Below are 12,815 nucleotides of genomic sequence, written 5' to 3' on the forward strand. Positions count from 1 at the left end.
AGCAGTATGACTCATCAGTTCAGTGTTACTGACTGGAAACCTTCTCAACAGGAAATATGACCCTTGTCCAGCCAAAAAAAAAAGTCTCACTCACACAACCTCGATTTAAAGAACACACATTCCTGTCAGAGAACAGCCCCATTAGCCAGCTTACTCTGAAACACTATATGAGCAATAATAGGATGTAGCTCATACTTTATTACATTTCCGATGCATCTGCAGAGAGCACTACATTAGGTTAGGCTCGGGCAGCGGCTGAATAGGTGAATGGCCTCGACTCTATACACAGACAAACATCCCAACACTCAGTGAGTGTGTGTTATTAGAGAGCAGCTGCAGTATCTCCTTCAGGTGAATGATGTGGTTAGAGCATAACAGGGGCTCCATTTGTGGGGCGTGTATCCATTTATCCCCGAGTCGTTCCCTGTTAAAACAACAACACAACCAATGAGTTGTGAAGGTGGTTTTATTAATCCTATGTGTTATAACTGCCCTTTTTTCCATTTTTGTTTCTTTTTTTTTCTGCCTCTATTCTTTCCTTTTGTTCTCTCAGGGCTCTGGACCAGAGGACTTCAGCCACCTGCCACCAGAACAGAGGAGGAAGAAGCTGCAGGGCAAGATAGATGAACTGAATAAGGACATTCAGAAAGAGATGGACCAGAGGTATCTTTTTAAAGGTTTTAAATGTGTCCCGATATTTGTGTTTACCCCATTAATATGCAACAATGACTTGTACTGACTCTAGTGATTTGCTCTCCCAGGGACGCTCTGACTAAGATGAGGGATGTGTACGTGAAGAACCCTCAGATGGGAGACCCGGCCAGTGTAGACCCCCGGCTATCAGAAATAGGCCAGAACATCGAGAAGCTCCAGTTTGAAGTGCAGAAATTCGAGGTTAGTTCGGTCTGAGCTCTCATTTATATGCGAGTGTTAGTGTTGGCGAAGCTTTCTTGTTTGGTTTATCCGAGACAGTAAATAATGAGTTAAAACACACTTCTCCGACTGGGGTTGTTCCAAAGAAGTCTGCTTCTCGTCCATATTAGGAGAAGATGTGATGCAGTTGGAGGGGCTGGCTACATGTCTGTGTAGGGAGAGTGGGAGTCCTGGTTTAACCTTGTAAATACATGGCAAATAAAGTGGAGTGCAAGGCAGTGGCGTTACTCCTGTGAAGGTTCTTGCCAAATGTTGAATCAAAAAAAGAATTCCACGCTGCTTGACATTTTCAAGTCATCACGTAGGAAGAACAGGTCAGCTGCAACCAACACATGCATGATTGTGTGTGTTTCAGGGCTGGTTAGCAGAGGTGGAGGAAAGAATGCCATCCAAGAGTGATACGCACAGGAGAAGTGGACTCTATGAGACCCAGAACAATACCACAGTGAGCAACAACTGTGCGCAGGACAGAGAGAGGTATGGTATACTCTGACAGTCTTTCAATTACACGCAACATCCCAGACCCCAAAGTTGTTGCACACCTTATTTTTTCGGAGGAAAACTATGTATGTTTTCACAGTATATTTACTGTGTGTGTGTGTTGGCCCTTGAGCAGCCCGGATGGCAGCTACACAGAGGAGCAGAATTCAGAGACTCAGGTCAAAGCCAACATCAACCCCATCCCCCCCACCTCCTCCACCCCAGAGTTCGACGACGAGTTTGACGATGAGGAGACCCTGCCCACCATCGGGACCTGCAAAGCCTTGTATCCATTTGAAGGTAACAAGAAGCCGCTTACTACTGAAGACAAATATTTCAAAGTACATGTGCCCTTTATGTATTTGGATGTAAGGTGGAGGAATTTGAATTACTCTGAAAGAGAGTAGTACGGTGTGACCTTTCTGAGGAAATGTGTGGAGGAGGAGAGTGGATTGAAATATAGTCATTTCACCAGTACCAGTATTTCAAAATCCAGTTTGGCAAATTCTCACAGGGTGTTGACTACAGTGCTGTGTGCAAATCAGAAGTGGTAGAGAGCCTATTATAATAATGTATACTTTATTAATCCCGCAAGGGAAATTACAATGTTTTCACTCAGTTGTTAGGATACACATTACACACAGGCCTGAATTACACAAACATGCTCAGTACCTATACGTGCACTAATGGAGAGATGTCAGAGTGAGGGGGCTGCAGCTGTCGATGGACAGGCGCCCCGAGCAGTTGGGGGTTCGGTGCCTTGCTCAAGACCACCTTGGAAGTGCACAGGAGGTGAACTAGCACCTCTCCAGCTACCAGTCCACCACCATACTTTGGTCCGTATGGGCACTTGAACCAGTGACCCTTCAGTTCCCAACCCCCTACACACTGAACAACTGCCACCCCCAATATATAATGACCCTATTAAGAAGCAGTTTAGCTGACCTCATGACAGTATGGTGTGAGCAGTGATTTTTTTCATCTTCTGTCTCTCATTTGTAGGAAATCTAGAGGCCTGAAAAGGTGAAAGTATCTTACTTATTTTAAGGATATTTAGAGGCCTTAAGAGGTACAGGCATCAGTTGTATAATTCAAAATGTATTACATCCACAAACACATTGAAACTGAGACAATCGTTCTCTTACTGGATTAAAGGAAGACCTGTCATTAGTAAGACTGATTGTGAGTTGTGAGTTGCAACTTCCTTTCATAAGACGTACACTGCAGGCCAATTTTGCAGGTTGATGTTCTGCGACTTTGATGTCCAAGCTACTGTGGTTTGAGTACAGGTTAGCCTACTCACTCTGTAGGCTAATGCCGTTTTAGGAGCAGCATAATAAGTAAGTTACAGTATTGTATTTGCAATTTCCCCACCACACACCAGCTGGTCTTGCTTCATCTTTGTTTTCAGGAAATCTGATTTACACATGAAGCTCTAATCTACATGAAGTTATTTTTAAGGTAGTTCCTCCAAGTGTACAGGGTAGGCTTTTGTTATTCACTTTATTCATCATGCTCTTATCTCGCCTTTGCGGTTATGGTTCCCTCCTCCCGCAGGTCATAATGAGGGCACTATCGCCGTGGCAGAGGGCGAGCTGTTGTACGTGATAGAAGAGGACAAGGGAGACGGCTGGACACGAGTGCGCAGGAACGAGGACGAGGAGGGATACGTCCCCTCATCCTACGTTGAGGTCTTTTTGGAAACAAATGCCAAAGGTGCTATGACATACATTTAACTCAGCAAGTGTGTTGTTGTTACTGTGAGTCAATTATTTTCCATTCACTGCTGTATGAGTGGGGCAAGTTATGGAGACTACAGATTGTTACTGGTAGCTCAGTTAAGAGAATACCCCCCCTCCCCCCACACACACACACACACAGACACACAGACACGCACACACACACACACAGACACAGACACACACACACACACACACACACACACACACACACACACACACACACACACACAAACAAACACACACATCAGATTTGTCCATTGTGCCTCATGACAGTTGGGACAGTTGTTGCTGATAGTGTGATTGTGTCACTGTACACTGTTGGTAATGTTTAGGTAATGACACTGAATGTGAGCTGAGCCAGGAGGATGTTGAGTAAGACGTATGTGAAGAAGAAGCTTTTAGTTCCTCACCTCCCATTCACTGCAGTGCCACCTAGTGGTCATACAAAATAAAACATGACCCCACCCAGTCAAAGCTGAGCATGATGGGAGGAATCACCCACTAACAATGATCACATGTACATTTCAAACACACAGTACTTGCTTTATATATATATATATATATATATATATATATATATATATATATATATATATATATATATATACACACACATTATGTTTTTTGTTGAGATTTCAGATGACAGTATTCCATTCAAATTAAAATGCTTTTAATCAGAAGTCTGATCCACAACCTTGGTCCAATATTTCAGTCAGTATGGTAATAAATCACAGCTGAGTGAATGTATTCACCATCTGAAGTGGCATTGAACATCAAGTGAAAACTGTTGTGTTTTGTTCACTTGTTGTACCCTGAAAGGTAAGCATGCTCAATGTGCAATCATGCAGATGTAATTTCAATCTGCTGTAAAGTATGAATACATATTAAAAGATATTTTTGTAGGCTAAACTGAAAAAAAAAGAATAATAAAAATTGCGCCCACACCTCAAATGTTGCATGCTGTAGAGTAATCATAGAGCTGTTACAACATGACAAAAGTTGTCAAAGTTAGAGGTAATTTTATACATTTATTGAACAAATTAGTAACTAATAGCCCCCTTAGAATGTGCTTTCTTTTCTTTTTTTAATCCACCTTTTTTTATTTGATAGTGTTTGGCTGTTCTGGTCCTTTTTTTCCCAGGCCAGTGGTAAAGGAATAAAGGACTGAGAATTAGCAGTACTGAGCTATATGGTGAGACTGGGCTGAGAAATGGAGCCGGTCATGACTTTAATGCTTTGTGGTTTCTTGCATGGGTCTCAGAGCAGCACCTCCTTGAACGGTGCATTTACTGTACAGTAAAAGCATGGTGTGTATGGCCTCTGTGTCATTTCACCTCACTGCTACAATCATAAGACATTCTGTGCTACTTTTCCAAAACTTGGCATTGACTCAGAAATCATCTCTTTTATAACACGTTACACAAGCCTTTATTAAATTCCCTTTCACACGTTTTAATCAGCTTTGATGGCTTGTTTCTTGGCACCGCATGGGGTTCTTATGTGCAGGATGTCATTACACATCAGAGACATTTCATGTCTCCTGTAATTTTTATTGAAGAGCATCTTAAATGTGTTGCATGCTGCAGCATTTGTGGGATTTTTGTCTTCATCATGACCCAATTTCAGCATGACAAAGTGAAGTGGCTGCATTCTAACATGCATTCAAGCCAGACACAATGTAGTGTGGAGTAAGCTGAAAGGTTCTTAGTTAAACAGATACATATTTGGGTTAATGGAGGTCTTTCACACATACAGTATGTGCAGATATCATTCATGCCTGACACCGCAGTATCGTCTGTCAGTTTACAGTGGTTTCATATATGCAAGGACTTCTTTCTTTCACCTCTCCATATCTGAATATTTGGGTTGCTGTCGATTTTCCTTTAAAGCTATCTAACTTTTCTTTTTGTCATTTTTTTTTTGTTTGTTCGTATTTCTTTTCTTTTTTTTTGAATTGCAGATTCCTAAAAGTGTGAGGCTGGCTGAGGAATGGCAGGGCAAGCAGCCTCGGAGAAACCACCATGTTCCTCACGCGCTCACAGAGTCAGAGAGAGAAAGTGAGAGATGACCTGAATCTAAAAAAAGAGAAAGACGGCCGATTAGAACGCATCTCAATTTCCCAAAAAAAAAAAAAACATTACAAAAATGTATCAGCAGCGTTGCGCTTCCTCAGCAGAACTCTGCGATTGTGAAGCAACGCTAAGAGAAATCCATCTAAATTTTTAGCGCTCATAACCTTTTCCATTCTTAACACTCATACAGCAGTCACAACCACAGTATACAATTTGCTTTTTTGTTGTTTTCAGCAAAGCTTTGCTTCTTAATGTAACTAACTCCGCTTGCACCACGCGCGCTCATGAACGTGGCTGTCGGCTTCCTTACTCTGAACGCTTCCCCCCCACCCTCCCCTCCCCTTCTGGCCACCACCCCCACCCACACTGCCACGTCTCTTTTTCCTTACCTTAGCCCCCATTGCACAGACACGAGCGGCGGAGGGTTTGGTCAGAGACAGGACGGAGACCAGCAGGAGCCTTATACGGACAAAAAGACCAGCTGTCAAACACCTTCATCCAGCGGTGTGTATGTGTGTGTGTGTGAGCCATGCCCTCCTCCCTCACTCCTTGACTCAGAAGAGAATCACCCTGAAGCTTATCTACCTACATCTGGGGCTTCTCATGGTCACCCCTCCCACTAAAATCAGCTCCATATTTACAGATCTCAGAAGAAGAAGTGAAGGCGCTGATCATCTTATCTGTATGTTACGTGCTTCTGGTTTATGTTGTGTGGTTTGTTTGAGCTGAATATATATATATATATATATATATATAAAAGGTCTTGTTTGTTGTAATGTCCCATTTTCTCCACACCACGATCACCCCCGCACATCCAGGACCAGCTGGGGAGATGGATGCTGGGTCATTCGCCATCTTTCTCATCCTACAGTTCATGTCTTGTCACTGGTGTCTGTTCCTCTCTCTGACCACACCCTCCCTCGCCTCCACGGCCCTTTCCTCCTGAAGCGGCTCAGGCTATCCCTTGGCTGCTTTGTGCCCCCCCCCCTTTTGCAACAGCCTAAGGCAGGGGGCCTCTCAGCAATGTGGTGTGCTGCATGCTTGCCCTGTCTTCCTCCTCGCCCCTCTGCTGGCAACCTGGAGTAGGTGGTGGGGGTGTTTGGTCAGCTTACGCCACCCTCGCCTCCAGCCTTTCTGTTCAGTTAACCCTCATTGCCTGGTTCAGAAAGCATGTTTTCCTGTTTTTTTTTTTTTTTTAACAGCAAGTGAGTGATATTCTCCTCTCAGTGTTCCCTATTTTAATCTCAAAACTGTCAGTGAAGGATGATAGGGACCCCAAATGTTGTTTTCTGAATGATGTTTTGCATAGGTAGGTCATGGATGTCTTGTGCATTTTTTTTTTTTTACTGTAAGTAGGCTACACAGTACAGTATGTGGGTAAAACATGTTAGTATTGTACGTTTTGATCAGTGTCTAACGCAAGTTCTTGTTAGTTTCCAGTCAATCAACCTTATGGAAATGTCTTCACTCGGTCCAAGCAACACTTTACCCCCCCCCCCCCAAAAAAAAAACAACAACATGATTCATACCTGATGTTTTTAGGATGGTTCCACCTAAACTTTCTACTGTATATGAAAATATACTGTGATCCATATTTTCCTGTGAGTTTGTGACTGAAATGAGAACCCGAATCACCTGTTTTTAAGTTTCTGAGAGAAAGGATGATGCTGACGTTAGCTGTGGTATTATGAAAGGATTAAGATGTGATTATCTCAAAAGTTGGGTGGGAAAATGTTTTTATAATCATACGAGAGAAATCATGTCCACCGATCCCCCCCCCTGCTCATCAATGGCACATAATGTACATGATTTTAACATTTTTTTGTTTGTTTTATATTTGATGATGTTGAGTTGAGATTCACATTTCTTTTTTGTTTTGAAGCCTATGTTGTAGCTTATTCTGCCTGAATGGGACTAAAATCCCTAAACTGCAAATATGAGTAACAATTAAATTGTTTTGAATGACGCCATTCTTAAAAAAATACCCATCTTATCCAGCATGTTAGGAGCACTTCTTAAATGGAGGAGTGATGAACACTTTGACCATTTGGACTCTTGATGAAATGATCAAATCTCTGCTGAATCAAGCTTAAAAGTACCACGTTTGCTTTTCACCACCCATCGCTCAATATGTCAAGATATCAAACAAGCCACTTTTGTTTCATTTATTTTCCAATGATAGATCTGATGAGGCACAGATCACCGCTTTGAGGGCAGCAGTAGCTTTATAGCAGCCGTCTGCCTGCCGGTGCTCTGCAACGAAACCACCACAAACCTTTTAGGTGATGCCCCCTGGAATAACCTGCCTGTACAGTGGAAATGGCACGTTGGAATTAGAGAATATATATATGAATATATAAATAAAGTTTAAAAAGGAAAACATCTATTTTAACTATTGAGAGTCTTACAAATTACTTTATCTGCTTTGCAAAGTAAGACTTCTTTTCCTTTGTAAGGTCTACCAAATGGTGTGTTTTTGCACTTTTTCGTTTGTGTTCCATTTGGTAGCCCATGCTTGTGTTTTGGAGCACTGAATACTTCGTATTGTGTTTACCGTGCCAATTAAATATGCCTGGAAAGTTAACGATGTGGTGTCGTGTCTTTGTTTTCCTTCTCTTGGGAATTTAGACACAACCAAGAACCACGGCCCCACGGTGTCAATCATCACCAACAGCAACTGTGAGCATAATTATGCACAATTATTCATTCTGTGTGTATGAAAACAAACTAGATGTTTGTAGAAGATATGTGATTTTAATCAAACATAGATGACTCTTAACACAAACAGCCCACGTGTCCCTACTCTTTCTGTCTCTCCTGCATAATGTGTCGCAATTAAAAATGATTTTCATTATCCGTTCATCTGTGAGTTATTTTTAATTCATGTATTACTGTTAAGTCTAACATATAAATGCAAGTTCTGAGAGCCCATGGTGACGTCTTCAAATGCGTTGTTTTGTCTGCCAACAGTCCAAAAGTCAAGTTAAAGTTAAACACAGAAAAGCAGCAAACTTTTCGTACCTATTCATTCATTTTCTGTTGAATGACTAATTGAATGGCAAATTATTTCAGTAACCATACACACTTGGTAAGAACATAGGCTTACTGCATTGTTACAGGTTATGTAAATACATACAGTACATCTTCCATTCATATGATGGTAGGGCTAACCTTGATATTTGCAGTAATAAAGTCAAAATAAGTCATGCACATACTTTTATCAATAGAACTTCACTGATTTTGAATTCACAGCTGTTTGCAGCTTACCTACTTTGTACCTGTTAGCAGTCATCAGCAGCACACTGGCTTGAATTTTGTTCAGAAAACGCATACATCAAATTAACAGTCTACTGTACGGAGACCCCTCACTGTATCAATCAATTACATACGTTAATGGGACAATAGTTATACAAGTAGACAAAAGAAACTCAAAACTTCAACTGTGAGTCCTGAAATACAGTTTTTATTTATTTTAGTTTGAAGGCATCACTTCTGACATTGAACCTGGATATACTGTTATATACTGATTGAATCAGGATGATTTGGATGCAGTTCCCCCTGTTGGCCATCAGATGGTAGTCATGTTCCACCAAATGTTCTTTGGTAACTTCAAAGTATGGAAGAGTGCTTTTTCTTCTTTCATTTTCTTTTTTATTGCACTATTTTTCAGTGACAGTGCAGCGATTTCTCAGGAACGAACATGACAAAACTACCAGGGGTGTTGAATTATGCAAACTGCACCTAAAAAAAAAATAACCTCTGTGTTTGGTGTCTCCTTTACTTCAGTCTCCCTGTTGGCAATGGGATTCATCTCTCAGACTCAATAAAAGTCTCTCTTGAGGGGTCTTTCTTATGTACATTGTCATTATTCCTACTAACCGCTCTATCACAGACAGCAGCACAGCAGTCACGTGTATTGATCTGGCTCACAGATAGATCGGGATTGCCAATTGATTCTGGCCCACTGAGCTGCAGCTTTTATCAGTCCCAGTTGCCCCACAGAAATATGCAGGCGCATGCTGTGTAGCAGATGTAGCACTCACCTCCTCCAACACACTTTCAAACAGCCTAATTGGCCTTTGCTCCCTGGGACCCAACAAACTGCACTGTGCCGTAGCTCTAAATGGCTGAAGAAAATGAATTGCTTCAGTGAATCCTGTGGGGCGAGCGAGTTTCCCTTTCCAACATGATTTAGAGTTATTTCCACTTTGTTTTCTTAATTGGTTCATTTGGCAAAGACAGTCTACTCATCAGTTTACGTTATTTGCAGGAGTTGGCCTCAAATGGCAAACTTTCACCTGTAGTCCCTGGCCTGTTGTTGAAATAACAAGGGTAAAATGAATATTTAAACTTTATGAAGACATTTGCGAACATGTACCTCATCTTTTAAGGCATTGGGGTGCGAAAATAGACACCAAAGAGATGAAACAGACAAGCAGAGATCAGTAAAAACAAGACATTACTGTAACAAGCAGGCATATAAAATACAATTAAGAAAAAATAGATGGCACCACTTAAGTCTTAACTTAAGACTAACTACTTAAGACTTTAAGTAAAAGTCCTGCATTCAAAATGCAGCTTAAGTGAAAGTATTAGCATCAAAAAGTACTTGAAGTACCAAAACTACTCATTTTGCAGAAGAGCCAATTTCAGAATAATGTATTTTATATAATTGAATTATGATTATTGATGCATTCATGTATACTTCAATGTTGCAGCTGGTAAATGTGTTGGTTACAATTTGTATTACTGTAAAGAAAGTTAAAAATAATAATAATAACTTGTACTTATATAGCGCCTTTCATGGTACCCAAGGTCGCTTAACAAATGGGGGGGTTAGGGGTCAAAAGACGTTTTGAGGTGCTTTTTGAACATGGGCAGGGATGGGGCAGAGCAGGCGTCGAGTGGTAGATTGTTCCAGAGTGTGGGAGCATTGGCAGAGAAATCCCTGTCCCCAAAAGTCCGCAACCTGGTGCGGGGGTTGTCCAGCAGGTCCTTGTCAGAGGACCGCAGGAAACGTGACTGAGTGTAGGGGTGGAGGAGATCTGTGAGGTATTGTGGTGAGAGTCCATGGACAGATTTCTAGGTAAGCAGAAGGATCTTGTAGGTGATGCGTGACTTGACTGGCAACCAGTGGATGTGTTGGAGGATGGGAGTGATATGCTGCCAGGGCCAGAGTTCTGGACTCTCTTAGTCTGCTAAGGGCCTTGATGGGCAGTCCAGACAGGACATCATTGCAGTAGTCCAGACGGGAGGTGATGAAGGCATGGATGAGTCGTCTCAGTTACTGAATGTGTGAGTGAAGGCCGGAGTCTTGAGATGTTTCTGAGGTGGTAGAAGGCGGACTTAGTGATGTTTTTGATGTGGGGCCGGAAGGAGAGAGTGGAGTCCAGGATGACGCCCTCAGGAGATGGGGAAATGGAGCAGCCATCCACAACCAGGGCCAGGTCTCCAATTTTCCTGAGCAGTGGTGCAGGGGCCACCACCATGAGTTCTGTCTTATTACTGTTGAGTTTGAGTAGGTTTGTGGTGATCCATGATTTAAGTTCCTGCAGGCAGTTGACAAGTTGTGTGGGTGGGAGCTGGGAGGTGGTGTTAGTGTTGATATAAAGATAAATAAATAAATAAATAAATAAAGATAAAAAATAAATGAAGTGGAGTAAAATGTACTATATTTCCCTCTGAATTGTAAAAGAGTAGAAGTATAAAGTAGCAGAAAATAGAAATACTCAAGTACAAATACCTAAAAATGTTACTTAAGTACAGTACATGAGTAAAAGTACTTGCCCCAGCATCACATACTACATCCAACCCTACTTAGTTTTACACTTTGAGCGGTTTGTATCCACTTCCTCTGCTCGGGGTGAAGATGAACAGGTCATTCCACAGCAACAAACACCTTCTCTAAAAGAGGACACTGATTACAATTTCACTTTGAGGATTGATTAAACCTGCCGCAGACTAATCTTCCATCTGTCTCTAGGCCCAAATAAGTCAGAGTCTCTGCAGACTCATGAGTATCATTCAGTCGCCGATGGATCGTTCAAACCTTTTCTTTTAAGTATTATTGGACCCGTAGAGACATGGCAGGTATAAAACAAACAATGAAAAAAAAATATCTTTTGCTCTTTAGTTCTGGGATTGTGGGTTGCCCATAACAAATACATGTATTCTAACCTTTCTCAGTAATTCAACACAACATGTGATTGTTATTATCTCCTAATGTCACTGACTAATGACAGTTTCAGTGTCTAGACAGAGAACTGTTCTTTTTACAGCTGTTTTATTTCATCAGTGTGTTCGGAGGGCAGTATATTGAGGCAAGAGGCCTACCACCATGACACACACTCTCATAGAGTGTTAGAGTCCCTGCCCTGTCACTGCAAGCGTCTCATGCTCATACATCCGTTGGTACATTCATGTGGATTTTTTATTTAGTATTTTTTTCTTTTGTTGTCCATATTATTCATGTGGATTTGTTATTTTATCATCCTGTTTATGATGTATGTGTATGTTGTGTGTGATGTCTTTAAGCTACTGGGACCTTGAATTTCCCCTTGGGGGTCAATAAAGTATCTATCTCTATCTAGGTAACATGAACATGCAGGTCAAAAGGTGCGTTCATCTCCATCTGAGACGTTTACACCTACAGTACAGCACAGAGTGTGTATGGAGCTTGACGGTACTGACAGTCATCACTCAATGCAATATCAATGTCCAAACAAAAAAGAAAACAATATAACAAGGGAGGATGAAGACAGTTGTCCTACGTGAACTACTGGACATGAATTAGACCATGCATTCTTAAACTATAGACTAAATGGGGATATCTCAAACAACTAATGGATGAAATAATCATGTGCCCCCTCAGCTTCAATTCTAATAACTTCTGTGACCCCTTAACATGGTCAACATATACCTGCTGAATGTCAGCATGTTAGCATTGTCATTGTAAGCATGCTGATGTTAGCATTTAGCTCAAAGCACTGCTGTGCCTTAGTTCACAGAGCTGCTGAAGAGTTTCAGATTCTCTAAAAAGTATCTTGAAAGATTGAAGACCTTTCTCAAGGCCAAAGTGGAAGAATCTTGGATCTTACAATCATTCATTTTCACAACCAACCAAAGAATTGTGTGACATTATTGAGCATTTATGTATTTTAGACTCAAAGGTTGAAAGCTTCAGTTACCATCTATAAACTATATAATGACTCAACACGGGAATTTCCCTTAGTGTGAGATCAATAAAGTCTATCTTATCTTAACTTATCCTAACACATATGTTAGCTGAAGTAAAACCTGAATGCTACTGTTTAGTTGTACAGCTTTTTCAGCAACTCAATAAAAGTTGGGGCATAAATGCTGCTCCTTGTTTTAAGGTTGGAATATTTTTTTGACTGGTCACCGCAGTGTGTTTTACCTGCTGGTTTCAGTCTGTTCCATTACTGGTATGCTTCTGTCTGGCCTGGTGTGAGAGCCGACAGCCTGATGGGGAAAGCACACCTCTGGAGATCAGCCCAGTCTGCCCCGTCATTAAGGGCCGGTGGGGGGGCGGTGGGGGGCTGGTGTCTGTCTGCGAAACGCATCAAGG

The 12,815-nt window shown here is 41.6% G+C and overlaps 1 protein-coding gene across 10 annotated transcripts in view; it reads left to right on the plus strand.

Annotated features, from left to right (window-relative positions):
• The window catches only part of fnbp1b (formin binding protein 1b), a 63,672-nt gene extending 55,585 nt beyond the window's left edge, over nt 1-8,087 (plus strand). For 9 of the 10 annotated variants that reach the window (XM_078270672.1, XM_078270670.1, XM_078270668.1 and 6 more), the window contains 6 exons: nt 554-663; nt 762-894; nt 1,289-1,410; nt 1,550-1,713; nt 2,971-3,129; nt 7,856-8,087. In XM_078270672.1, coding sequence (XP_078126798.1) covers nt 554-663; nt 762-894; nt 1,289-1,410; nt 1,550-1,713; nt 2,971-3,129; nt 7,856-7,947 — 780 coding nt within the window. In that variant the 3' untranslated portion in view covers nt 7,948-8,087. Of the gene's footprint in view, nt 1-553; nt 664-761; nt 895-1,288; nt 1,411-1,549; nt 1,714-2,970; nt 3,130-5,115; nt 5,987-7,855 lie in introns of those variants that run through there. The other variant, XM_078270675.1, reaches the window with a different exon arrangement.
• The last annotated feature ends 4,728 nt before the right edge of the window (nt 8,088-12,815 follow it).

This window comes from Sander vitreus, chromosome 16 (genome assembly GCF_031162955.1).
Source record: "Sander vitreus isolate 19-12246 chromosome 16, sanVit1, whole genome shotgun sequence".
NCBI lineage: Eukaryota > Metazoa > Chordata > Actinopteri > Perciformes > Percidae > Sander > Sander vitreus.